Source organism: Mytilus californianus, unplaced genomic scaffold (assembly GCF_021869535.1).
Source record: "Mytilus californianus isolate M0D057914Y unplaced genomic scaffold, xbMytCali1.0.p SCAF_2, whole genome shotgun sequence".
In the NCBI taxonomy this organism is placed as follows: domain Eukaryota; kingdom Metazoa; phylum Mollusca; class Bivalvia; order Mytilida; family Mytilidae; genus Mytilus; species Mytilus californianus.
Window position 1 is genome coordinate 86,212,299 of NW_026262668.1, and position 27,710 is coordinate 86,240,008.

Consider the following 27,710-nt stretch of genomic DNA (forward strand, 5'->3'; position numbering starts at 1 on the left):
TACTGAAGCAGAGGATGCTTACCTTCCTAGAGCACCTGAAATTATCCCCAGTATTTAGAGGGGTTGGTGTTTCTCAATCTTTAATTGACACATACTGTGCACAATTTCAAGCCATATCCAAAGTTGTGTGTCACATTTAGGTAAAGAGGGCATCATTTTAACCAGAAGACCTTTGATGCAATTTGAACTTCTAAGGCAAATTATAAGTAATAGTTCATATAATAAATTTCGTTTTTTTTTCTTCATCTGGAGAAGTTTTCGACATTCTTTACAGCAAGATTAATTTCTATTAAACGTATTGTAATTTATTTTAACAATTGAAACCATAGATATTTAAAGACATATCCTATAACAATGCTTAGTGACTGTTATGCCTATTATTTCAGTCATTTAGAGAAGCCATTTTTTAAACATACCTCATATATATGATACAGGTCACTGCCTTCCTCTGGCCAGTATCGGTGGCACATAGCTTCACCATTTTCAGTTAATTTTGATAACATAACAATTATCACACTGCCTTGTTCCCATACCATCTGCAATACAAATATTAATATATTAAAAGTCTGAATTGTCAAAAAAAAAAAAAATGAAATAATAAGGAAAACTAAAAAAAAATAGTCAATTTATGACAATCACTCATATGAAGTCATCCAATGGATTTGGTCGTATTTGGCTTTCTTGTATATATTGTATTGATGATCAATTTTGCTTTTTAAGTTTCTTCTTTTCTATTATATTTTACGAGATAAATGACAAAAACTAAAAAAAGTTAAAAAAAATCTTCATTTAAGGGCAACAACTCCTATAAGGAGTTATCCCAAGATTTCAGTCATATTGTCATATTGTACATCTTGTATTACTGATCATTTTTGCTGTTCACAGATTCTACCTAAATATTAAAGTCGAGGCAATTTATCAGTCCTGTTATAATTCCTGCTCACAATTTTTTTTAAACTAAGATGAAAAGGACTTGGTAATATTCAAATTGTTATGTTTTTATTGTGCATCAAAATGAGTGTCCTTAATTAATACTAGGTCAATCAGTTTGTTTGAATAACCATCAGAATAGCATGTTCATAGTTTGTTGACATCTTTGATGATTGATCATGCAGAAAATTATGTTTTTGGAACACATGTAACCTGGGATAATAACAGAACAAATTAATAGACCTTAGCTGAAAAAAAATCTTTAAAAGACAGAACAATCATTCTAATTACAATTTACTGATAAAAGTTATGGAAAAATTAAGCCTGGACTTCAACAGATAGTTATAAAAGAGAACGCTGAATCCTTTGCAAGTGACCTGTTTCATTGCACTAGTGCTTCCTGATGTTCTTTTGACTTGTATATGTAACCATTAGGCATGTGCTGATTAACCTGTCTCTGTTTTATTAAATAATTTGATATTCTAACACTTTTGATGCATATAGATTGGAATTAAGGCACCTTCAATTATTACAGATCAGGCTGACAGAATGGATCAAAGGTTCACAATTTTTTTTTTAAATTTATCAGTTGATTTTTTACCGTTTGGAAATTGCAAAAATTGTCCTAAACTTGCCCATGGGTAGAAAATGCTTTTCAAATATATTTTCATTCATTTATCATTACCCATGCAGCTGGAAAGCTGACTATAAAGAATTGGGAAATAGCGCATGGAAAATAATAAAATTACTTATTGCCCTAGAACAAAGAGCAATATTAAATTTTATACTATTAATCTTTCAAAATAACTTTAATCAAAAGTTTGATGAAAGAACTTTGTAACCTGTTTAAGTACACATGATTATAATCATAAAACTAGCTTGTATCACCAAACAGTAAAGAAAGGTTTACAAACCTGCCAGAAGTCAGCCACTGTATGAGGCAGAGGTCCCTGTGTAGCGATATAGGCTGGATTTCTAGGATCATGGTCAGTCTACAATCAAGTTATATTAACTATCATTATTATAATGTCCTATCATAAGATACTCTTTCTAAAGTATATGCATTTGAATGTACAGTTAAGGTTTCAATTTTTCAATAATTTCTGGAAACAAATTCCACGATAATACTGATTTTCAATTTATGCCCTTTTATTTAGTTAATAAAAAATGTCCTCAAAATTTTTTCAATCTACAGTTGAACAGGGTCATCTGTAAAGCAAAACAATACATATTTTTTTTATTTTTTTTGTTAGCTTGAATTTTGCCTTATTTAAAAAGCTCTTTAAAATGTTTATGATTTCTTATAAAGCAGGAATAAATGAAATAAAAATAGATGTAACTTACAATACTGCTAGCATTGACATAGTCAGAGCTGGTGATATTACTGGCATTAGACAGCACTACTCTGGAGTGGTCATCTATAATTACAATGGTTAATAGGTAATTAGTGTCCACCTGTCATACCTGTACAGGTGTATCACAGCTTGATCACAGTTGTCATAGCTGTTTAACACTCAACATTAGCAGCTGATCCCCAGACATATATTCCATCAATATTGGATATGTGTTTATCAATGCTTTGTTGAGTGGTATATTCTGATTAAGTTCACACAATCTGTTAACTATGTTAATTATCATTGTGCATCCTACTTTTAATTCTGTTTGACATTTTAAAGAGGAATTGAGTTTTCCATAAAATATGGATTTTTAACATGTTATGCAATGCCAACTTCTATCAATGTCTGGAGTAATACACATTTGTTTATAATAGATATCTCTGTTCTGAACAAAAATATTTCATGAATTCTTTTAAAAAAAAATCTTTTTTTTTTTTCATTTTTTGGCCTGTATAAAATTAGTTAACCAATTTAAATGTAACGAATTTGTTTCTATGGCTAAGTTGCAGGGAAAAATCATGTTTCCATATTGGAATACCGACATATTTTTGTTGCAGCTTTCTCATGCATTCGATAACATTTTGAAAAATCAAAACCTTTTTCATCATTTAGATTAACAAAAAAACTAAAGGTTGCATATAGTTTATATATCAGTGTTTAAAACAGGCTGCATAATTCTGATTATCAATTCAAATTAAAAAAAATAATCCTTTGGTGAAAAGGTTAATTGTTTTATTTTGATATCTTCAAGAAAAAACCTGCAAAAAAGCCTACAATTAATAAAAAGAATTGTCTTCTTGTATGACGTGATCACCAGATATTTTTCTTTAATTCATTTAATCTTATGGCAAAAAGTTGATATTTAAAAAATAATTCCCAAAAAAAGCAAAATATAAAAAGAACCTAAAGGACCTTAAATATTCTGTTAGACTATAAGATAATTCATAAAATACAAATTAAACCTGAAGGCAGTTCTTGGAAAAATATCATGAAATCCTTAACTTCATAAGAACATTTGTAATATGAAATAATAAAATTGTAAAGCTTCCTCATTTTACTACTATTTGTTAACTTCAAAGATAGAAAAAAAAACAATTTTAATAGTTAGATATTCAAGATAATATTTGTTTTGTAGACTATACATGTCATCCATTAGGGACATGGAACACAATCTTATCATGGTCTTGTTTCAAACAATGTCTATAAACATTAAATGTTTGACATCAGAGTATAATAAAAATTTAATATGGCCTTAAGAACATCTCAGTAAAGTAGTCAATTGTTTGAAATACATATGTATCTTGTGACTATATTTTTAACTCGAGCTTCCTGGAACCTTATCATATAAATAAGTATAACATATGGGAGTGTTATCACAACTCTACACAATATGTGACAACTCCTGAAGCCTACAGTTTTATTGAGCAAATTAAGCCAAAAGACATATATCTCTAATTACAGAAAAAAACCTATATTACTTAATGTATAAATAGTCCTATCCTTTGATTAGAAAATAATGATACATTTTGTATTTCTATCCCTTTTCATTTGTGTTGTGAGCTACCAGAATATTATGTAACTGACCACTGAATAATGTAATATACTATAGTGAAGCTGGAATGAATATGGCAGTTTTCTCCCATATTATTATGTTTGATAAACACCTAGTCAGGTGAAAAATAATAATAAACTTTCATCTATGCCTCAGTCAATTAGAGTAATAATACTGACCAGTATGTAATTATCTACACTGTAACTATACCCTTTCTGGTCAGCAGCTGCTAATCCAAACCTCAATAAATCTATACAAGACCATTTTCTACATCAATTCATAACTCTCATTATTAAGGCTTTCTGTTTATAAGGGATATTTTAACTAGGACTGACAGAAAAACCTGACACTGCATAATATTAAACACTGAGATAATGAAAACATATCCATCTGAATGAATATCTTTCATTATTAGAAATTTATTCTACTTTTATTATTAGAATACTTTGGTCCATAAACAATAGAATCATTTTTACCCAATAATGCTGAATGTAAAATTTACATGTTATAATTTAAAAGATATAATAGAAATATGGTGCATTACATGTGTCAGAGGCAAGCAGTTGTACAATATTTTTTGATCTTTTCTGCCTTGTGGAAAAATAAGGGTAAGGGGAAGCATGTATAAAGATTGTATGGATAAGAACAAGAACACAAGTAGAGTGAAATAAGTTGAACTACTACAGATATTTTTTTAATGAAATTGTGTACAAAACACACAAAACCAGAAGGGGGAAGAGTCCATTCCCCAAGAGCATCTGACTTTCACAAGAAAACAATTTGGATATAAAAGGGCATAAAACAGCAGTTACGTGTTTGGAGATCTAACAGATTAAAGAGGTACATGTACTGACAACTCTATCTATAGGAGTTAACAGAATTAAAGTATAAAAAAAGTACAAGAGTTACCTCCAACACCTGTCTAAATACCTGAGGACACAGGTAGACATAATTAACTGATTTAACAAACAAAAAAACATTTACTATGCAGAAAGATATGGTTTCATAAAACCCAAAGAGGTTCACTTTGGGTACCTCAACTCTGTGATTCTCATCCCTTTTCTATTTCAACTTTTTAAATCTAAACATTTATGAAAATTGATTAAAAAAAAAAGAAAGTTAAAGCTACTGTATTTGTCCCTGTTTTCCTATTGTATTTCATGAGACCGGCTGCATTTCAAAAATTCATATGTATGAAAAAAGACTTGTGTGAAACTGAAATATCTTTTATTCATCATTTAAAAGTGTGGAAAAAGGAGTGCAGTCTAATGCTATATGGCTTCTAGTTTCTGGGATGTTTTAAACCATGTGGTAAATTACCAGTCCCATTAATTGGATAGGTTTATTGATTCATGGCAATTTATAGTACAAGTTCTTTGTACAAAAAATGTTAAAAACAAATTTAATGAAATCTCTAAATTATCAATAAAAAATCATCTCAGCCTTCTAATTACAATACATTCTGGTGGCTGAACTTTAACAATGAAGATGATGTATGCAGATGAACTGTCTCATCAGATAATTTTTATAAGGAAGTGAATGAACAATATTGACTAAAATGTAGTCCAAGTTCCTTCACAACTATCCATAACAGTAGCTAGGATGTTATTTCTAAAATAAATAATTCATCAGTAGATTAATATTAACTCCTACAATTCATCCTAGTTACTAAACTAATATCTAAACCATGTTAAATGATCTATTAGGAAACAAAATTAAATATTCTGGAAAAATTAGAATACGTAAATCATCAATGGAAAATGTTCAAGTAATATAATCTTCATTTAGAAACAGGAAAATTAAACAAAAAAAGTTATGAAATAATCTCATTTTGTTTTTTAATTTTTAATTTTGAGAAAGACACATAGAAAATGTAGGTTTTAAATGGGGTGATACAAGATGGTTCATGCCATTATATTCAAAAGAAAGGTTATTAACTTGGTTTATGATAAAATCTTAAAAAAATCTTATCATGTGAATACAGTAGCAAACTTGGCTGATTCACAATTTACTGTAAAAAATTATTTTATATATAGTAAAATTGAGAATGGAAATGGGGAATGTGTTAAAGAGACAACAACCCGACCAAAGAGCAGAAAACAGCCGAAGGCCACCAATAAGTCTTCAACACAGCAAGAAAATCCAGCACCCGGAGGCAGGCTTCAGCTGGCCCCTAAATAAAAATTTGTACTAGTTCAGTGAAAATGGGCGTCATACTAAACTCCAAAACATATAAATAAACTAAAATTTAAAAACATACAAGACTATCAAAGGCCAGAGATGTTCAGTGGACCGTGAAATTGGGGTCAAAACTCTAATTTGGCATTAAAATTAGAAAGACCATATCATAGGGAACATGTGTACTAAGTTTCAAGTTGAATGGATTTCAACTTCATCAATAACTACCTTGACCAAAAACTTTAACCTGAAGCGGGACAGACAGACGAACGGACAGACGAATGAATGGACGAACGAACGAACGAACAAACGAACGAACAATCCGAAAAACATAATGCCTCTCTACTATCGTAGGTTGGGCATAAAAAAAAAAAAAAGTACAAGAAAGTCGTCTGAAACCTTATGAAGAGTGATGCTGAGTTTTGTGATATATATCAAATACCAACACATAATATGGAACAGATGGAAGACAAAAGGCCTCCTTAACAGTTAAGACTTTTAGGAACATCTACAAATATATTTTTACTTGGTTGATTTTTAAAATGTTTACGTTATAAAATAAAAAGTTTTGAGTGTTCTTGATTTTGAATACATCATGCATCACTATAAACTTACTCAGAGTAAGATAACCTAGCACACATATAGCATTGCTGACATGTAATGATCATGTATACAAATAAACAGACAACCCTGTTCAAACAAACAATACAAGGATTATACAATGCAAGAGGACACAAAACTTGCATGCAACAAGAATCATTGAAATTGTATTAGTGTGAAATGTAGCATGTGGAATGAGGTATTACCTGGGTGTTTAAAAGGGTGTATTAACCATCAAAACTTTTCACATTTATATTCATGAATGAATACAGATCAATAATCACTTTATCACAAACTTTACTTTTAAGTGCATGACTATAATTTTTTAAAACTTATTTTCATGTTTAACTACACAAATAATGTTCTATTGAATATTGATAGTAATTTTATTCAAAAGTTTTTAAAATAAACTGCATGTGAGAACACACAATGATACTCTTGACTTCATATAAAACTTGGATTGTGCCATGGCTAGACTCATTTTGCCATACAGGCTCTGGGGTGGCCATTTTGAGTTTCAGAATGGCACCAAAGTAACAATGCTTGTACTAAACCTTTGAAGAAACATATCTGTTAAGTTTGTTAATACAGGTTATAAAAACAGAGATATTTAAATTATAGACCAATCTGACCCCTCTTTTCTTGTAAAAAAAAAAAAGCAAATGGTTAAGAAAGGGACATAAATCAATACAACATTACAATAAATACACATAAAGTTGGCAGTAGATCATTAGTTTCTACCCTGTAGTTATTTTTTTCAAGTGAAGAAATGCTTACATGGTAATATGTCACTGTATCTATTTTTTCTTGAGTTAGCAGAGTCACTAGCCACCTTTGTACTGGCAGGGTCAGCTTCATAAGAACACAAAGCCTCCCACTCTCTGTCCAATCGGTCCTTGTTCTTCAAATGGTCCTCCATGTAAGACTATTGAATCAATAGTTATTCATTAAATAATAATTATTTCTAATCATTCACCTTTTCAATTTCTTCTTCATTCAATATTCATAGGAAAAAGGTTAAAAAGGGCTGACATTTTCGTTATAAACATATGGTACCATGTGTCAAGTTTCAGAGATATGCCTAGAACAAGGTCTCCACTTCTATACAAATTTACTTAACAGTGTGTATAGATTTCATATTTTATGTTAAGACATTATCATTTTTCACAAGTCACTATCCACAGAAAATTCTGTCCCCTACCAAACCATAAATATTTGAAAATTTTAATGTATGCTGTAAATACTCAAATTGTTTTAAAAAGCAGATAGGATAGAAAATGCAAGAAAACATGTTGTTGTGTATTGTTTAGACTTGGTCTACAACTTTGGTCACATTCTATACCAGACTTCTCATGCACGTTCACTTGCTGTCATTCATAGAAAATAAACAACTGTTTCTTTTCCCTTAAACTTTCAGAATCAGAATTAATCCTATATCATGCCTTATGGAAAATATATGGTGTACACAAATTCTAATGCAGTTTCCTTTTGCAATATAAATTCATATACAGGGTATATAGAAAGATTTAGTTGAGGTCTAATGTGTTAAGATGTAGATCATGTGAATGTGTACATTCTAATTGCTAGATGAGATTTTTCTCCCATTTTCTACACTAACTTACCAAAACAATATGTCCTGTAGAGATGTCCATGTTTGAGGTCACTGGTTCCTCGCTCCTATAATGATTAAACACAAGTTTTTCAGTAGAACAACATGGCTGAACATTTGTGTAATCTATTGACCATCGTTTTATGTGTGTAAATGTGTCCAAGTAACTGTCACAATTGTCCGACCAGAAGGACGAAGCCACACTCTTGGATCGATGCATGTTGCAATCAAATTACTTAAACATAACAAGCTTTGCAATCAGATGCATAATGCCAAAATGAAGTTATCGTCAAATAACAAGTGTTTAGAAGCTTCTGTACTTCCATCAGACTAATCTATTTCTTACACATCCTTCAAGAAAGACAATTCAATCATATCTAGTTTCAATGTAAATTAAATCACAGGAACCCTAGCTGTTTCATTTTTGTTCACAAAATCTACTCAACATGAACATAATTATAGTCAACTTTTGTAAATAATTCTGTATCTTATCTCCAACACTTTCACATCTTTGTTAATTTGCATAGTTTTATAATAAAGCACCAGGTAAAAGTAAACAAATTTTCATGGTTTAGCAATCAAGGTAATTATTACATTAAATCACACGTAATCACAAAGAATTTATCTGAACTTTAGATTGTAATATTAAACTCCACAATTTTCATTCAGCCATGAATATCAATATATGGTATCACCAATTGATTATTTACTATAAAATTTTGATGACTGCATTTATTTCCCATTCAAAAGTTTGTCAATAATTCACATTACAGTTTCTAGTTCACACATGCTGCTTTTATGGTGGTGTCAAAATCATAAAATTCCTTGTCAATTTCAGCTGTTGCTTTAGAATTATTTCATTACAAATAGATAAAATATACCTAACATTCATAATTAGCCTAAAGCCAATCACCAAACTATTAAAAATCTGATATTGACATTTCAAATAAAATATTAAAATTGTATTTCACAAGTCAAGTTTTAATATATGAAAAAATGTCATGGATTGATATTAAGAAAATGAAAGCACTGATGGAAGTAATTTATAGATGCATGATGCAATTTATCTATCAAAATGTTGTTTTTACTAATTTAAAAAACAAACAATAAAACTTTTCATATCTATTATTTTGATTAAAATGTACTGAATGTCACTGGATAACTGACTGTGTATTATATGCATTAAAACAATGTTTGTGTGGTTTTAATTAAAAAAAAAAATTCTAAACACTGAAGTATCATGAAAACTTGGTAAATTATTTCAAAACAGGAAGTATAAATAATCGAAAATTCGTGAATCATATCGTTTTACAATAGTTTCAAGTTGTAATCTTAATTCCCAGGAAAGAAATGAAACCAGCTCACATTTTCCACAAAGAGAAGGATTATTTTTAATGACAAGGCATTTCCCAAGAAAACAATAAAATCTTGCTTTTCACAAACAAGTTCTTAGAACTAATATCATTGTATTTGACATTTATATCACAAATTTCATTAAAGCATTATAATTTGAAGAAAATCAAATTTTAGGCAAAACTAATGAAGTGGGGAAGTGTACTCTGGTGATAAACTTTTCTACAATAATTGGAAACTATTTTGAAATTAAGGCATTAATGTACAGCAATATACGATTTTTGATAATGCTCTTTCTTGATTACATCTTTTTTCCTTTCAATTTGTTCAGTGAAGAGCACTTGTGTTCCTACTTCCCAATTAAAAAACTAACAAGAAGTTGCATGTAATGTTGTGCAATGTGTTCCTTGACTGTATAAAACTGACAGTGCATGAAATATATGCCACTGGACATTAAGCAAGCAACCAACAACAACAATTATAAAACATAATAAAACATAAAGTTAAGTGGGCAGTATAAAAATTCCCGATATAATCGAAGAGGAAGTGACTACCTAGTATGCCTGAAAATCACCAACACAATAAAACTGAACATAACCATATCCTTCTTTAATTTGGAAACTGAGTAATATATTACTAAAAATTCCACATTAAGTGGGTAAAATAAAAGTTCAAAGTATTAACAAACAGGATTTGCAGCTGGTTATATCAGAACTCATTTCCATTGTTCATCTAAACATTATATAATTCCAGCCCAATATGTCAAATTCACTTCTCATACAAATGTTTAGAAACATGAAAGAAGACTACAGATGGAAAAATGGTCAGATACTAATATGGATGAACTGACCAGGTGATTGCAGTATAAAACCCACTCCATGAGTAGGACTAATAATATCTGTATTGCTAAATCAGTATGGTGATATTTTATAGAATAGTTGTCAATCCTATTTCTTTGTGTTCTCTATATTATGGCAAATTCATGCCTTTTTTTTCAGAAAGTAAAAACACATAAGAGTTGTCTTTTAAAATACTTTTATATTTATTTTCCAAAAGAAAAGGCTTATATCAAAAATTAAAATAAAATAATTCTGATGTCTTCCTTTTTTAAAAGAATTTTTTACTCATTAGCTGTCTCTGTAATAAAATATTCATTTTAAATGGCCTTTAAAGAAAATACAGAATAAATCTTTCACACAGCATACAATCAAATGTAAACATGGAATCAACATGTCCATTAATCCACTCTAAAAACTAACAAGCAAACAGAACAATAAGGTGAAAAGGTCAATGACTTTTATGTGAACTCTTAGAGGTATTACCAATATTTTGGATTAAGCTTATGTTGACCCTTATTTAAATAATAAAATAAAAAGAGTTGTGATGAATAGTTGTTCTCTTTAAATAAAACCATTGCTTTTATCCCATATACATATGCATTTTATGAATAAAATGATGACACCAAACATCAAGCTAAGATACTAAAACACATTGATCTTTTTTTAATTCTACTTTGAGAAAGAATTTATCAGTTATAGTTAAAATAAATCTTCTTTCTTCCATTCTTAATTCCAATAGACATTAAACAAATAACAACCAATCAATCATTTCTTAATTATAACTTATAAAAACTAAAGAATTCATATGTTCATTTAATATGTAAATAACAAAAGAACTGATACTTAGTAGCATCCTTTGTTCAATAGATATAATAATCTTTTCAAGCAATATTTCAAATTTAAATTTCCTTTCATTATAGAATATCAGCAACAAGGAATACAAATCAATAATTCATCAATTACCATCCATCAATGATGACAACACAAATTGTTATTTTAGAAGAAATACTTGACTTTTTACAGCATCACAAAGAATCTGTTGAGTATTGTGCCAGGCAATATTAAACTGTTTTTAGACATAATTTCTCAATTTAATGCTTGATGGAGCATTTAAAACAACAGAGAAAATTTCTTATTACAAAAAATAGAGAAAAACTATCAATAAGGAATCCTCTCAGGCTCTGTTATCAAGATAAAACAGAAAACTAAATTCAAAATGGTCATACATGTCACAACTTGTTTTTACACTTCAGATTTATTGTTGATCAAGAACTGGTAATGTTGTTTGGCAACACATTTAAATGTACTTTTTCTGCTTTTTTTGTTTACATAAATCAGGCCGTTAGCTTTCTTGTTTAAATTGTTTTACATTTGTCATGTCATGGCCTTTTATAGTTTGCTATGTGGTATGCCTTTTGCTCATTGTTGAAGGCTATATGAGACCTATAGTTGCTAACTTCTAAATCTTTGATCTCTGGTGGAAAGTTGTCTCATTGGTAATCATACATCTACTCTTTTATATTTGTGTTTCTTTCAAAAACACAAAGAATAAGTGTCCAGGCCCTTATTTGGCCAAAATATAAAGCAGTACAAAATCTTATGATTGTTTTATTAAAATAATTATGAATATTCAGAGATACATGTATATATAAAATTTATAATTTTTTTTTTTCTTTAACAGCTTTCTGTATCTTTTGAGTTTTCTTGTCACAAAGAAAGGTAACTCTTGCGTTCAATATAAATGTACTTATAATTAAACATGACAGAATGAAGGAATTATTTCTAGACAATAACATTTAGTAAATATCTAAAAAGAATTATTCTCTGAAATAAGATAAAGAAATATTTTTCTTTTTGACACATTCCAAATGCCTCCTAACTTACATCTCATCTTAAAGGAAGGCACTCATACATAGAAACAAAATAGAAGAGGAACACAACTTCACTATAAGGTACAGAAATGATATATTTGACTGCAATTCATTCAACAGATTCTAAACTAGAGGCTCTAAAGAGCCTGTGTCGCTCACCTTGGTCTATGTGCATATTAAACAAAGGACACAGATGGATTCATGACAAAATTGTGTTTTGGTGATGGTGATGTGTTTGTAGATCTTACTTTACTGAACATTCTTGCTCCTTACTACTATCTCTATCTATAATGAACTTGGCCCGGTAATTACAGTGGAAAATACTTTGTAAAAATTTACAAAAATTTACAAAATTTATGAAAATTGTAAAAAATTGACTATAAAGGGCAATAACTCCTTAAGGGGTCAATTGACAATTTTGGTCATGTTGCCTTATTTGTAGATCTAACTTTGCTGTACATTATTGCTGTTTACAGTTTATCTCTATCTATAATAATATTCAAGATAATAACCAAAAGCTGCAAAATTTTCTTAAAATTGCCAATTCAGGGGCAGCAACCCAACAACGGGTTGCCTGATTGGTCTGAAAATTTCAGGGCAGATAGATCTTGACCTAATGAACAATTTTACCCCATGTCAGATTTGCTCTAAATGCTTTGGTTTCAGAGATATATGCCAAAATCTACATTTTACCCCTATGTTCTATTTTTAGCCATGGCGGCCATCTTGGTTGGTTGGCCGGGTCATCGGACACATTTTTTAAACTAGATACCCCAATGATGATTGTGGCCAAGTTTGGTCAAATTAGGCCCAGTAGTTTCAGAGGAGAAGATTTTTGTAAAAGTTTACGGACGACGGACGACGGACGACGGACGCAAAGTGATGAGAAAAGCTCACTTGACCTTTCAGGTCAGGTGAGCTAAAAAGCTGATTGAAGATTTTTTCATTTTACACATAATACTTGGCTTTAATCTTCAATTGAAGGAGAAACAAATAAATGAACAGATGAACTCTTTATACCTCCTGGTATCACTAAGGGATATATAATTGAAAGGATATAGGGTACTAGGTACAGGTACATGGTACAAATGTATAAAGTAAAAGCAATCAAATGTTAGTTTGATTCCTTTAATTGAATGGATAGTATTAAAGCTGTAAAACATACCAGGATGATGTACTACTTCGACTGGATGGACTTCTGACCTGGGTCTCTGACACACTACCAATTCTGGAGGCTGCATGAAGTGGCTCAGGCTTCTCTGATGACTTACTCTGCATACGCTGGCGACATAGGTCCTACAAAAGACAGTTACCATTTTATTATGGATTATTGTGTCAATGATTAACTGTCTGCAGGTATTTGGAAGTGGATGTTTTTATTGCATGGAACTGATTTAGAGATAAAAGATGAATACTATAGCCAGTAGAAATATAAATCAGACACATAGACATATGAAACATAAATCTAAAGTTAAACCAAATTACTAAATCATACCCTCCTGGTGTAGGAGAAGTTAACAAATCAAATAAATGTTATGTGGATTGCGAAATAATAAGTTGAATTCAATCATAAAAACAATGAAGCTTTGTTTAGATTATTCAGCTGTTAAAAATAAAGAAATAAGCTGCAAACAAAAGATATGATCATCTGAGATATGATTATACAGACAGATCAATGAAGAATGAACGGAAACCAACCTTCCAATTGCTACATCACTTCCGTAAACCTAGGATTGATGCAAATAACACTACATTTCTGGTTCAACGGATTGTCAATGACAAAACTAACTAAATATGCTAAAACCCAATCAATAAGTTAACGGAAACAAATTCATTCTGTACGCCTCAGATCCGATTCACTCTATTATTACAGATAAATCTAAAACTTTGAATTGGAAATGCATGTATTGAATCAAACATGCAGAATAACTACACCTGATAAATTTTTCATTTCACATAACATGAGAGAATAGATTTTTCTGTTTAATCATTTTGTACATTTAAAGCTACATTTTTCTATTTATTCATGTAGAAAATGCATGCATGAAAGGTTAATGCTTCAAACACAATTAAAAAGCAATATTTATTTTACACATTTCTTCCAATTTCAATATAAACTCCACACTACAAGGATAAAACAGCATAACATGTAGAATTTATTAATGTAAGTAACAGTGGAAAGGACCATTGCATTTATGTCTTGGAAAATTAAAAGTTCTATAATAAACAGGGTCTAAAAATGATGTAAAAAAAATCTGGTGATATTCAAAGAAAACATCCTGGCAATTTACTTTCACCTTGTACAAAAAAATCCTATCATAATAAATCAAAAGTAATTTATTCCTCTCACTACCAAATATGCAAAAAAATATTAAGTGGTTTTAAGTAAAACTTCACCACTAAAAAGCAATGAATACATTTCCTGGGTTAGCCTCTGAGTTGCATATGTTTCAAAAGCACCATGGATATTAGCCTTTCCATCAATACTAACTCTTGTCTACAAGCCATTTGAAACCTTTTACTACACCAAGTTAAGATTTTATGATTCCATCACACATTATTCTTTTATCATAACAATACAGGTCAATAACATTTCATTCTTTTCACTTTCTTGTCAGGGTGAGAACACATCTTACCAATGCAAATCAATTAGGAGACTAAGCCTGTTATTGAATGAGCCAAGCAATTACTTTCCTAAGAATCTGGCCGTGACAGCAGAATCACATTAACTGATAATTACTTTGTCTCTTGGGACTCGCACATGATGGACAAGTTCCGCTACCAATACATAAAAAGGCAATGATGTAATAATTCTACACATATCTACTGAAAAATCATTAGGCCATTGTATTGCATATGATTGTATCAAGTACATGACCAGCATGCCAACATAGGTACAACCATTTACATGTTAATATTGTTAATGATATTATTTAATAACAATGGTGACTTTAATATGATTATGGACTATGTGTACTTTAAGTACTTGTACAATGACTATAACGAATGAACTTAAAATGTCCTTCTCAGAGACATCAATTATTTTCATACTTGAAAGGTTCTCAGTTGGTTGAGGTGTTGAATGTCTTAGTCAAGAACTTAAATGTTCTAGGTTGGACTGTTATAATGTTCAGGCTAACATACAGAGTATATATTTCAATCTACTTCATAGTAGATTGGTTATTACTAAGGGAAAACTTGGATGAAGCCAAATACTGAATACTCCCAATCATGTACATTGGAAACTGCCTACTGTGGACTACTTTTTTTTTATAAAAGTGTAAAATGTCATGTCAATGTTTTTATAAAGAAAGTGTTCAAATGATGTCATGTTGGTTCTGTAATGTTTAAGGTACATCACAAATTTATCAACATTTTGAAAAAAAACTCATACTATTTGAGACCCAAATAAAAAAAATTGCTGTATTTGAGTTTTGCAGACATATATATTGATTTTACTGTCAAAAATATCTAGTTAACTTGCTCCATTATGCACCACTAGGTAAACTCAATTTGGGACAGTAAACTATAGACTAACATCATTGTCTTTCCTCCAGAAAGCATTAACTACAATTCACTCCTCTCCTAAATCTATATACTTTATGCAATGCATTTTCTAAGTAAGAATGACAAAAAAGTGGCAAAAGTATATAATTATCATGAAGAAGAAATTACAGCACATGCTGAAAAGCATCAGTCAACTCTAAAGTTAACTGTATGATTCCAGTATTACCTGATAGTCTTTTGAAGCTTCTGTTCCTTCAGATACAGATGCAAGCTGGGCTAATTTTTCTTTTGAACGAGAGTGACGTCGGATCAGGTAAATGACCACAACAGCCAATAGTATGCCAGCAATACATCCACATAAGACAAAGGTGAGGACAAAATAACGATCATCTTTTACATTCAGCTCATCCTGGTTCTGAAATGACAAAAATAATATTTCAAATTATATTTCACTATATGCCAGAGGTTTATATCGGTCAGTTTTGGTTAGTGATTAGACAACTGTGTTTAATATTTATTTTCATTCATAATGTTTTTGCTAAGCCTACATTTCCTTGTTGTCCAGTAAAAAAAAAACCAGAGGAAATACCTGATTGTTAGTTTCATACAAAAGGATATTTTGTATAATATGTAAAAAAATTAAAAAGGGCATTTAATGTAAAAAAAAAAAAAAACTTCATAAAATATGTTTAAGAAAGAAACAACGACATGGTCAGGATTTCAAGGGGAAAAGGGCATGAAGTAGCACAACAAATGTTTTATAGGTACTGTTATAAGGAACAAAACTCAACTGATCTGTAAATACATCATATCAAATATACAATATTAGCTCAATGTCAGAAAAACAACTTTTTGTGCGAGGGTAAGAAACTTGGGAAGGGTGAGGTTTATTGATTTGATATTTTCTGGCATTGACCTAATATTGTTTTTATAATGCAGCTAAAAATGGCTACAATTGTTAACTTATTTTCCATCCCAAAACTAACCCCAGATCGTGAAAAAAAGTGATGTGACATTAAATTGATAATGCATGAAATATCCCTTTGTTATTTTACATAGTATTGACAACAGGAAGTGTTCTAGCAGCAGTAGTAAATCCTATTTTTTTTTATTTTTAGCTAATGAATAAGTTGCAAACTATCTTTCATATAAGCTCTGCATCCACCTCCATAAACACTTTAATACATAATATTTTTCAGAACAAACACATGTAATTTGGATTATAAGTAACTTGATACACATGTATTGTATTGTAACACTTTTATCATCCACCCACTTCTTCATCACATATAGTGGTATCATTTGGATTCATTTTTTTTTTATAAAAACTAACCAAAAAGACAAAATGGGAGCATACATGTGCAGGTCAAATGTATGATCCTCAACAATACAAGCAAAGACCAATTCTTTATGGTAACTTACATGTCTGCTTGTTAACTGATGATGATTGAGTCTTTAAGCTACAGTAATCAACATAAACCTAATAATATCAATGATCCATGAAAATAGTGTCAAGGATAGATAAACCCTGCAAGAGGGACATGTACACCTTACTATTATTGGATACACTAAACATAGTAGACATTCTAAGCTGCTTATAATAAGTATTAGAGAAACAGACATAAAGAAGAAATAACTTTGATCACTTATCCATGTTAGCATCCTATATTATGTCGTATATTCTGCAACAGGGGAGACAATAAAATGGTATTATAAGACAAAATATGAAACATTTTGACGATCTTATTCAAGACTTCTTATCCCTCTTTCTTAACTACATAAAATATAATAATGAAAAGAAAAAAACCAAGAATTATTCACTGGCATCATCAAACTTGGCTGTTAATCAAACAAAAAGATTCCCAAAAGAATACAGAATCAAATACACTAGTCACTCAAAATTTTCTCTACCACAACCATGTTTTAGCTAAAATAACATGATTTACTCAATATGAAAATCCTATTGTCTTACAGTTAGGAATAACTATGAATTCATACACATTGATATAAACAAGTTACATTATGTCTACCATTGATCTACATTAAAATGTCTAACTCAGTAAGATTTATTAAGCAGCGATTCTGAATGATTCATTACTTCCTGATGTAGAATGTTTATATATCAGAAAGGTCAGGTCTCTGTTTTACAAAATAATGTTTTCTTTACTAGAAGACATTACCAGTGAAAATTTAATATCAACTGTTAGTTCTTGTTGCAAGATACCATTAAGGTTTACAGGGAAATTTTAACTGCAATTTTTACTGATGAAATAAGTAGCTAAATAAGGCATTGTCTGGTTAAATATTTAAACTAGATCATGTCATTTTTTCATGTCTTTAATTACCTTTTTTTTTTTAGCATAAAGCGAAAATTTATAAATACAATTTCCCTTTTCTTTCCTTTTACATATAGAGAAGAAGAAAAAATTCAGTTTAGGAATGGCTTGGAAAACCTTCAAGTTCTAAACTATTTTTATGATATTATTATTTACCCTCAATTTTCCTCAACTAAAGCTTAAATAATCAATCGTATAGGCTTTTTTCTTAAAACAACAACTGTTATAATTGCACCGTTTAAATTCAGACCTGCAGCTGACAAAGGTTAAGTGTAGTTACATTGTAAAACATTTTAACAAATACCCTCAAGACATTAGTTTAAAATAAACATTTTTCTCTTTTAAAGTCTAAACTTACAGTTTGTCATTCTACAATTTGTTGTAACTCACCCAAAGCTAAGCCTGCCTGTCACCAAAACACAAGTCAAACCCGATACTTTGCCAAATTACTAACAGAAAATGACATTTTCTTTACTTCATTAAATAAGTAAATGAACAGATATTGGAAATTCTCGAGTGAAAATTACTGCCAATGGGCTAAGAAAGGAATCAACAAGAAAAATCATGCTGATTTGGTTATTGAAAATGGTTGTAGTTCTGCACGGTAATGAGATGGTTTCTACAAGATGTTCATATCATTTGATCAGATTGTAGAACAGGTTTCAATCACTTTAGATACTTTGTACTTTATTTGTCCCTTTTAACCTTTTTTATTCCAGTGTCACTTTTATTTCTTTGTGAATAAAACGCACGTCTGGCATACAAAATTTTAATCTTGGTATCTATCATGGGTTTATAAACACACTGGAAAAATACCAATCTAATTTCATGTTTGATAAAATTTCTGACTTTAAAAAAAAATTAATTTCCACTGAACGACTAATATTCCTTAATGAACTGACCAAGTAATGCTCTCTTTAATATGGACATTGAAACATATCTACATGATTTTTTTCTACTAAGAAAAAAAAAAAAGATTTTGAATCCCTAAATATTCTACTGATCTATATATATCAAGTTAAATATGTTATATATATACCAAATCATGTAGAAGACATTATACTAACAGATTGATACATGTATACCAATTGTTTGATTTTTGGTTGAAATACTAATGATATATCACTATTTTATTACTATTTTATTACCTTTGGGTGGAATCTAGGTAAGGGTTTTTCAAAAAGAAAAATATATGCATGATATTCAGAAACATTATTTTATATTTATGATAACTGTAAGCTTTATTCAGTATATATGCATGCAGACATGACTTCAAGTGAATTATAGAAGATAAACAATTGGATTCTGAAGCATGGAGAGCAGCTGATCGAAATCACACAAGATTATATAAAGCTTCTGTTTCTGGCATGTTGAGCCATTGATTGTATTACTTCTGCTGTAATTATAAGGCAGTGAGTCATCCTGCTAACATCAGCGATTTTTAACTGGGAAAAAGGTTAATGTGCTACCATGTTTAAATTACCATTCCTTATATAACTAACAAACATTTTTTTTTTTTAACAATTCAAATTGTTGACTTATTGGTTTTAAACTAAGACAGATATTGGTAAAGATGGAATTTCTTTTACGTAATTAGGCGCTGTTTCATATATATGGTTCTATTCACATCAACGGTTGATAAAATATTTATCATAAAAGAATTTGAAATAGTGCTCTGTTTTATTGAGACTGTAAAGTATAAATGCATAATTTCATATTAGAATAAATCATAAGGTCAGGGTCATGAATTTGGTTCAAGTTCAGGTAAGTTTGAGAGTACCGGTAGTATTTAAGATTTGCTTCATAAAATTACTTTGAGAAAAATGTCCAGTGGTAGAAAGAGGTCTTTAAACTGAACTTAAGTAACTTATATCAAATAGCTTGGGATCGAAGTTTGAGTGGAAAAAAGAAAGAGATCAAGACCTAAAGCATAACTTAGTTAAATTGGAACATCACTTTTTTTCCTTGCTTACAACTTGTAAAACTATGTAAAAGTTTTGTAATGATTGATGTGTGAATTATAGAGCAGAACCTCATGCTTTAAGTAAAACTTAAATAACATCCCAACTCCTTTGTTCTCACAGGGGGTGATCTGAGTGGTATCACCCCTACCAGATTACCCTACCTTGGGCTTTTTTGTTCTGCATGCTTTCTTTTGTTCTGTAACATTTTGGTGGGAATGTTGAACACACAATAAAACTTAAAATATTTATTCGGAATAATGACTAATTTTCAAAATTTATGTAGAAAACATTCCACTAAATTTCTACTGTCTATGCTGGGATTCGAACTCAAGACCTTAAGCATGTGAAGCCACGATGCATACCCCTACACCAGGACGATTGCATACAAACTCACTGTTAATTTAACATATTTAAACATTGTATCTGGGGCTCATAAAGGGTATATACTATATAGTTATATATAAAGTATATTATAATTATTGTATTGCATTCTGAACTAGATGTTATGAAGCGTAAATGTTTTTTTTTTCTTCATATAGTCTAGAAGAGCTCAGGATGCAAAATAATTATCCCACTCGGGCTTGGTGTGTCAGTGTAAGATCACCCTCTGGCCTCCAGCCATCGGGGTCCCTCATGGGATAACTATTACAGAAATTTATGGGTGTTAAAATATCATATAAGGTCTTCATTATGTCTTCCTAGAAACCACTACCGGTAAATATAGGTAAAAGTACTTCTTCATTGGCACTCTTAAACATAGATAAAAGTACTTCTTCATAGACAAACCTGAATATAGTTATTGCATAAAAGCAATATTTGTTAAGGTACATCTAAATTAATAAAGGTAAATGTACTTCTTCATAGACAATACTTATCATAGATAAAAGGTTTATTAATAGTCGCAACTAAATAAATGTAAAAGTACTTCTTCATCTATATGAAGATCAGTAAAATTACTTCTTCATTGACACACCATAAATAAAGGTAAAAGTTTAATTTTAAACTTTCTCAACACACTTTAATATAGGTAGATTTTGTACTAGTACAATGTACTCCAGAAACACACCTTGAGAAAGGTAAAACTTCTTTATAGACAAAACAAAATAAAGGTAAACTTTCTTCTTCATACAAAAAACTAAACATATTTAAAAGTTCTTCTTCATAGACAAAACAAAATAAACGTAAACTTTCTTCTTCATAGAAAAAACTAAACATATTTAAAAGTTCTTCTTCATAGACAAAACAAAATAAACGTAAACTTTCTTCTTCATAGAAAAAACTAAACATATTTAAAAGTTCTTCTTCATAGACAAAACAAAATAAACGTAAACTTTCTTCTTCATAGAAAAAACTAAACATATTTAAAAGTACTTCTTCTTAGACAAAACAAAATAAACGTAAACTTTCTTCTTCATAGAAAAAACTAAACATATTTAAAAGTACTTCTACATAGACAAAACAAAATAAACGTAAACTTTCTTCTTCATAGAAAAAACTAAACATATTTAAAAGTACTTCTACATAGACAAAACAAAATAAACGTAAACTTTCTTCTTCATAGAAAAAACTAAACATATTTAAAAGTACTTCTTCTTAGACAAAACAAAATAAACGTAAACTTTCTTCTTCTTCAAAGAAATAAATGGGGAATGTGTCCATGGGACACAGATGATGCCCCTGCTTGCATATAATGTTATAAAGGGACATAACTTAAGAACTGTAAAAGTGACGCTACCCAAATTTACTTGATCTGAGTTTTGTGGTAATAAGCATTGTTTAAAATAAGTTTCATAACATCTAGTTGAGGCAAACTTAAGTAAGAGAACGGAAACGAAAATTTCACCAATTTTTCCATTTGTAAAGGGCATAACTCTAGAACGGTAAAAGTGACGCCACCAAAATTCAAACTGGATCTGTGTTTTGTGGTAATAAGCATTGTGTATAAGTTTCATAACATTTGGTTGAAGCAAACTAAAGTTAGAGAACGGAAACCAATTTTGGGACATACGAACGTACGTACAGGCGGACAAGGGTAAAACTAAATGCCCACTCCGCTACGGCGGGGTCATAAAAACTAAATATATATAAAAGTAGTTCTTCATGAGACACACCTATAAAATATAAGTGAAAGTAAACTTCTTCGTAGACAAAACTAAACAAAGGAATAAGTTTTCTTTGTAGACAAACCTAAATATACATATAAGTTCTTTATTAACAAAACTAAATAAAGGTGAAAGTTCTTCTTCACAGACACAACTGAATATGAAATTTAACATTTACACTCTAAAAACTCTGAAGTGTTCTGAGCATAATAAATGCTTCACATACAATAGTAAATTGAGAAGAATGAATGTTTATACAATTGTATACCAATTATTAAAAGTTTAATATAAGTGCAAACTGTTACTTTAAACCTTATCAACATTGGACACTACTAAATCCTGTAAGGTTGGTCTAAGATCAGACAGAAAATCAAAGTAAGTTCCTTCAGAAATTGACTTATCAATTTTAAAATTAAGATGTTAATCAGGTAATTCATGTATTTTGTCCAAAAACAATATTTCCCCATTATTTTCTGTAAAATCAACAATTTTCTCAACCATAAATTGCAATTATCATAGACTTTTCCTCACAGACTTAAAAGAATCTAATAAAAATGCATTCATTTTCATTAAGCTTCTCCACGTTATCAAGCCTAATCCATCTGATGGGGTTTTACGCCTACCGCCATACAATGATGAATTTTCAATGCCTTACTGGATCAAGTCTCCTCATTTAAAACATCTAAGTAACCTGAATCAAGATAATCAATTTCTGGAAATTTTCTTGGTAAAAGGCGTTAATTAAAATTCATGTCACATTGTCATACTGTGGAAAGATAGTAATGAAAGATACAAAATTCACAATAAAATTGATTGAAAGATGGAAGTACAAGTTTCTTAAACATGTACACATCTTGGCTTGAATTTCCATCTCTGAACAATTTTAAGATATGTCTTGCATAATCAATGATTCCCAGTATTAAATTCACTTCAAAATTATAACATTTTCTCTAATCTAATGACAATTATAGATTTAGAATATCAATTGACCAGTAATGTCTCTAAAATTTACATAAACTTTATGCACAACTAAAAGTCTTTTATCAAATTAATATAAACATTGGACAAAATTTGAAAAATATAATCTTTAATTTGAAATTCAGAATTAATGCTTTTGTAAGTCTTAAATTGATTAATGAATTGAGTGTCTCATTGCTTAAATGCCAGCTAACTCAACATTTTAATAGACTGTAAACTGAATTTCTGAAATCAGGTTAAAAAATAGCAAACAAGAGAAATTAATTATTCATCTTTAATGAAATAAATCAAATGATAATGAATCAGAGCAAAGTTCCCTAAGGTAAGCATCCAACAAGGAATTAAAAAAACTATGAATCATTTTTTTTTCAAATAACAGCAGGGTTTTGTTTTTATTACTCTAAATAATGTATGAAGAGAGCAACTGAACCAAATAATTTGTATTGACAGTGACAGTCTTGTCTTCTGAGCAATATACAATAGTCTTTAATATGTATTGACAAGCAAACTCCTTTGTTTGAATCAACAACACAGGATAGACTGCACAGTTCTGTGGTCAAAGTGTATTTCTACTGAACAAACAAATCATAAACCAGTATCTAAACGTTCCCAGAGTGACAGATCCCTGAAAAGAATTTATTGTAGGGTTGTCATATGATCTGGAAACGGAGATTTAATCAATTTAGGTAGAACAGACTAACAGGTCCCTATAGAAAAGAATACAATAATTTATCTTCAAATGGAATTGTAATAGAAGAAAACAAAATTGCTGTTGTTTTTGAACAGTTAGTTATTAAAATTGTACTTTTGGAACTGTTCAACAAACAGAACTTATTTTTCAAGGCCAAAATATTATTAATATACCTGACACTTAACACTTTCTCATAAAAAAAAATCCTTGGATTTAAAGTGAGACCCTGACTGATTCGAATATACCTGATATAATCATTTAGAGAAAATAAGAGAAGTGGTTATTTTCCAGAGGTCAGCCCTGAGAGGACCTAAGGAAGATAACCATTTCAGGATTTATTAATTTCTATTATTAACTATTCATGAAGAACATAATTGTTTTATTATGCTTAACTAAATAACTACATTGTAGTTATTTCTTTGATGAAAAAAATCGTGCTAGATTTAAAACAGTTATTTTTACTACATGCATCATATTCTCAAACAATAATTTTGTCAACCTGCATATTTATACCGTGAGAAAAAAATGTTATTTTTGTCAATTGATAGAAATTCATGCTGTAATAACTTTTTTTTTCTATTAGTGGTTTAACTATACTTGTAGTAAAGTAAAATAATATAAGAAATAATCCCTTTTTTCAAATTCCATATATTAAATAAGGAGATGTGGTAAGATTGCCAATGAGACAACTATCCACCAAAATTCAAATGAAGTGGATGTAAGCAATTACACATTTTTAAAGATATTGAAAAATGAGAAACAGAACCTAAATTCCTTATTTTTTTAATCTTTAAAATGGAAAACAAAATATCATTATCTAATGAAATTGACAATCAAAGGTAGCACTAAATAACATATCTGGTCTTGAATTCGATAACAATATTATGTATAAGCAGAAATAATTTCATAGTGTATGACAGCATCCTTTTTTGTGCAAAATTTAGAAATTACTAACAGTTTTATTGGATGTTTTCTTAAGATTAAATTTCTGATCCTCTGTTAAAAAGGTAATTTTGAAGATAATATTGATATTTTTTATAGCGTAATAAATGTCAGTATCATCTTTACCTTGAAGTTAATGAATAATACATTAATGATTTTTACTGTGAGCTGATTTTCTGCTTCTTTAATTAAAGTAACACAAGTAATTCTTCACTGAAGGGAAGTAATAAGATATGTCATTTTGAATATTATAAAGAAATTTCCTACAATTGTGAAGAGAATGAGGACGACAACATGATATGATTTTTTTTCATATGACAGGGATTTTATCAATTAAATAAAATTTCACACACAAAGAAATACACACCAAAATAAAACTGAAAATAACTCAAAGTGATATAAATGATTTTTTTAACGTTTTCAGAAATTCAAAACATTAAAATTTTTCAAGTATCTGCATGCAAGTTCATGAAGTTTTTTTTTATATGTTTAAATAACATATAGGCTACTATGGGATATGTACATAATTTACTGTTTCAATATAAAGTGCATAACACATTTTACATACAAAATAAATATCAAAGGAAAGTTTATTCATAATTTTCTCTTTAAAGATTTTCCCCCTAATCTCCAGAATGAATAAATAACCATATTTATGTTTTAATTAAATTTAATCAAATATTAGGTAAATTACAACAAAATAAGATTAATCTTATACAAAATCTAAAATTAAAATGCAGAAAAGTATTAATTTACTGCACTTACAAAATGAATAAAATATTTATAATTTTGGTTTGTAATACAAGCTTATCTTTAAACTATTGAAAATATTATCTTTTGTATGCAAACAAAGACACTCTACTATCCAGCATTATTGCAAGTTACTTTAACAAAGGCTTACCTAAATTCAATAGAGGATCTCTTTACTATGAAATCACATCTCTCATACGACATTGAATCAGAATTACACACCATGACAATGGCATCATGTCCCCAATGTCCCCATGCTGACTAGTGATAAATATGTATACATCCATACCACTAGGACTCAGCCTCGGAACTGCAGACGAAATCAGAATTTTACGTTGATTTGCCATTGTATCACTAATATTAACATTATATTGATCAGAATTCCCATCATGACATGCCTGTTACCTAGGTAACCATACTCAACTATCTTTTCCAAAATGATTTTAATGTTTTGGTGCTAAAAATTCTTAAATGACTTTATATGGAAGTATCGTGATTTTGAACAATATTAATGAAAAATAGATTTTTAAACTTTATAACATTGATGACAAATCTTTGAGATTCAATCAAGTTTTAAGCAATTGTAGAAGGCACTTTTTCTTCTATATAAATTTTAATTTAATATAATAGCAAGGTAAATCAGCCTCAGATCAGTTATTTTCACAACCTTATAAAACATTAATCAGAATTAATGTATAGAGTCACTTTTTCTTCAAACTTATTAACTACATTTTTGTATCAGTCGATATCTAAGCAAATATCTATTCCGGGAGTCATTTAACTTTAGTATCATTTATTAATTATCATAAATGGTATTGCTATTTTTACCTTAAATTACCATGTATAATAGTATTTCTCTTTTGATATAAAGTCAATTGACTTTATGATTTTATGATTATGTGAACCTACACATATGAATGTATCAATCAACTTATATCTAGTTGTCACGGTTTACAATTTAGAAAATCAATCATTTTTTTTTATCTATCACATATCTAATATATATAAAAATGAGTATTTACTCAATTGTTAACTGTTTGTCTCTACAGAAATTATGTAATATATTTCTGCATTTTTACATTGATACATTGTGAAGGGCCCAGTGCCCTAAAATCTGCCAACTTTTGAAAAATACAGGACTCAATTACACAATTTTTCATACCTGTCAATCTCTGAAAATGGAAATGCACACTAAGGAAGAAAAAGTCAGGTCACAACCCATACACAATTTAATTCAGTTGAATTTTAAGTATTTAGAAGATTTTTTTTAATATTGTATAACATAATACTAGATTCCTACAAATATTCAAAATAAACAAGTATTTGCGGAAAATTATTTAAAACTTCAATTTACGTTTTCATTTCAACCATATTGTAATTGTTAAATATTTATTATTAATCAAATATTAATATAAAGTAATGTCCTCTAATGTTTCATTCACACTATTTTTTATTAGTGAATTTTATAAAACCCAACTTTTATAAGAAATCAGCTATAGATAATGTGCTCCTATACATAGGAGGAAGATCAAGAAAAGGAATAATTTTCTGTTGTTTGCATTCTGTGCAGTCCCCGCAGTAAAGCCGTGTATGGATTTCAAGTGACAACAAAAATAAATGGTTAAAATAGTTAAGGAACTTGTATCTCTCCAAAAGTATGTATAAAGAGGTTCAAATTGTTTTATATAATTTTAATAGGATAATTGATTTTTGTAAAGAAGAAATTTTATAAATCAGGACATAAAATTGTAAGTCAAACTTGACTGGCTTCAACCTTTCTGGGTACAATTAACGAGATAGATAGCAAATTATTATTAACTTTCAATCAAAAGAGTGTCAAAAGTATGCTTTGATAGCTGTAATTTCATTCAATTGAGTGCAAATTATCAAAATTCCTGTCCTGGAAGAATTTGGAGTTTGGTCATTTTTTTGGAGGAAAACTTAGCAATTTAGACATAGAACGTCTCATGGTACTAAAAAATGGTGAAAACATTTCACTTGATGAAATCCAAGTTTATTTGATGACCCGTACAGGTATTGAAAAATCTCTGGTGAGCTGGTCAATTCACGGGTCAGTTGACAGGTATGGATTATAATTCAGTTGCGCCCAA

At 29.6% G+C, this 27,710-nt stretch overlaps 1 protein-coding gene across 1 annotated transcript in view; it reads right to left on the reverse strand.

Moving 5' to 3' along the window:
- Positions 1-27,710, reverse strand: part of LOC127730359 (receptor-type tyrosine-protein phosphatase N2-like) — a 160,854-nt gene that overhangs the window by 8,459 nt on the left and 124,685 nt on the right. The window contains exons 11-17 of the mRNA XM_052238729.1: positions 16,063-16,251; positions 13,495-13,625; positions 8,280-8,334; positions 7,435-7,582; positions 2,275-2,348; positions 1,845-1,922; positions 417-536 (exon numbers count right to left, since the gene is read on the reverse strand). Coding sequence (XP_052094689.1) covers positions 417-536; positions 1,845-1,922; positions 2,275-2,348; positions 7,435-7,582; positions 8,280-8,334; positions 13,495-13,625; positions 16,063-16,251 — 795 coding nt within the window. The remainder of the gene's footprint in view (positions 1-416; positions 537-1,844; positions 1,923-2,274; positions 2,349-7,434; positions 7,583-8,279; positions 8,335-13,494; positions 13,626-16,062; positions 16,252-27,710) is intronic.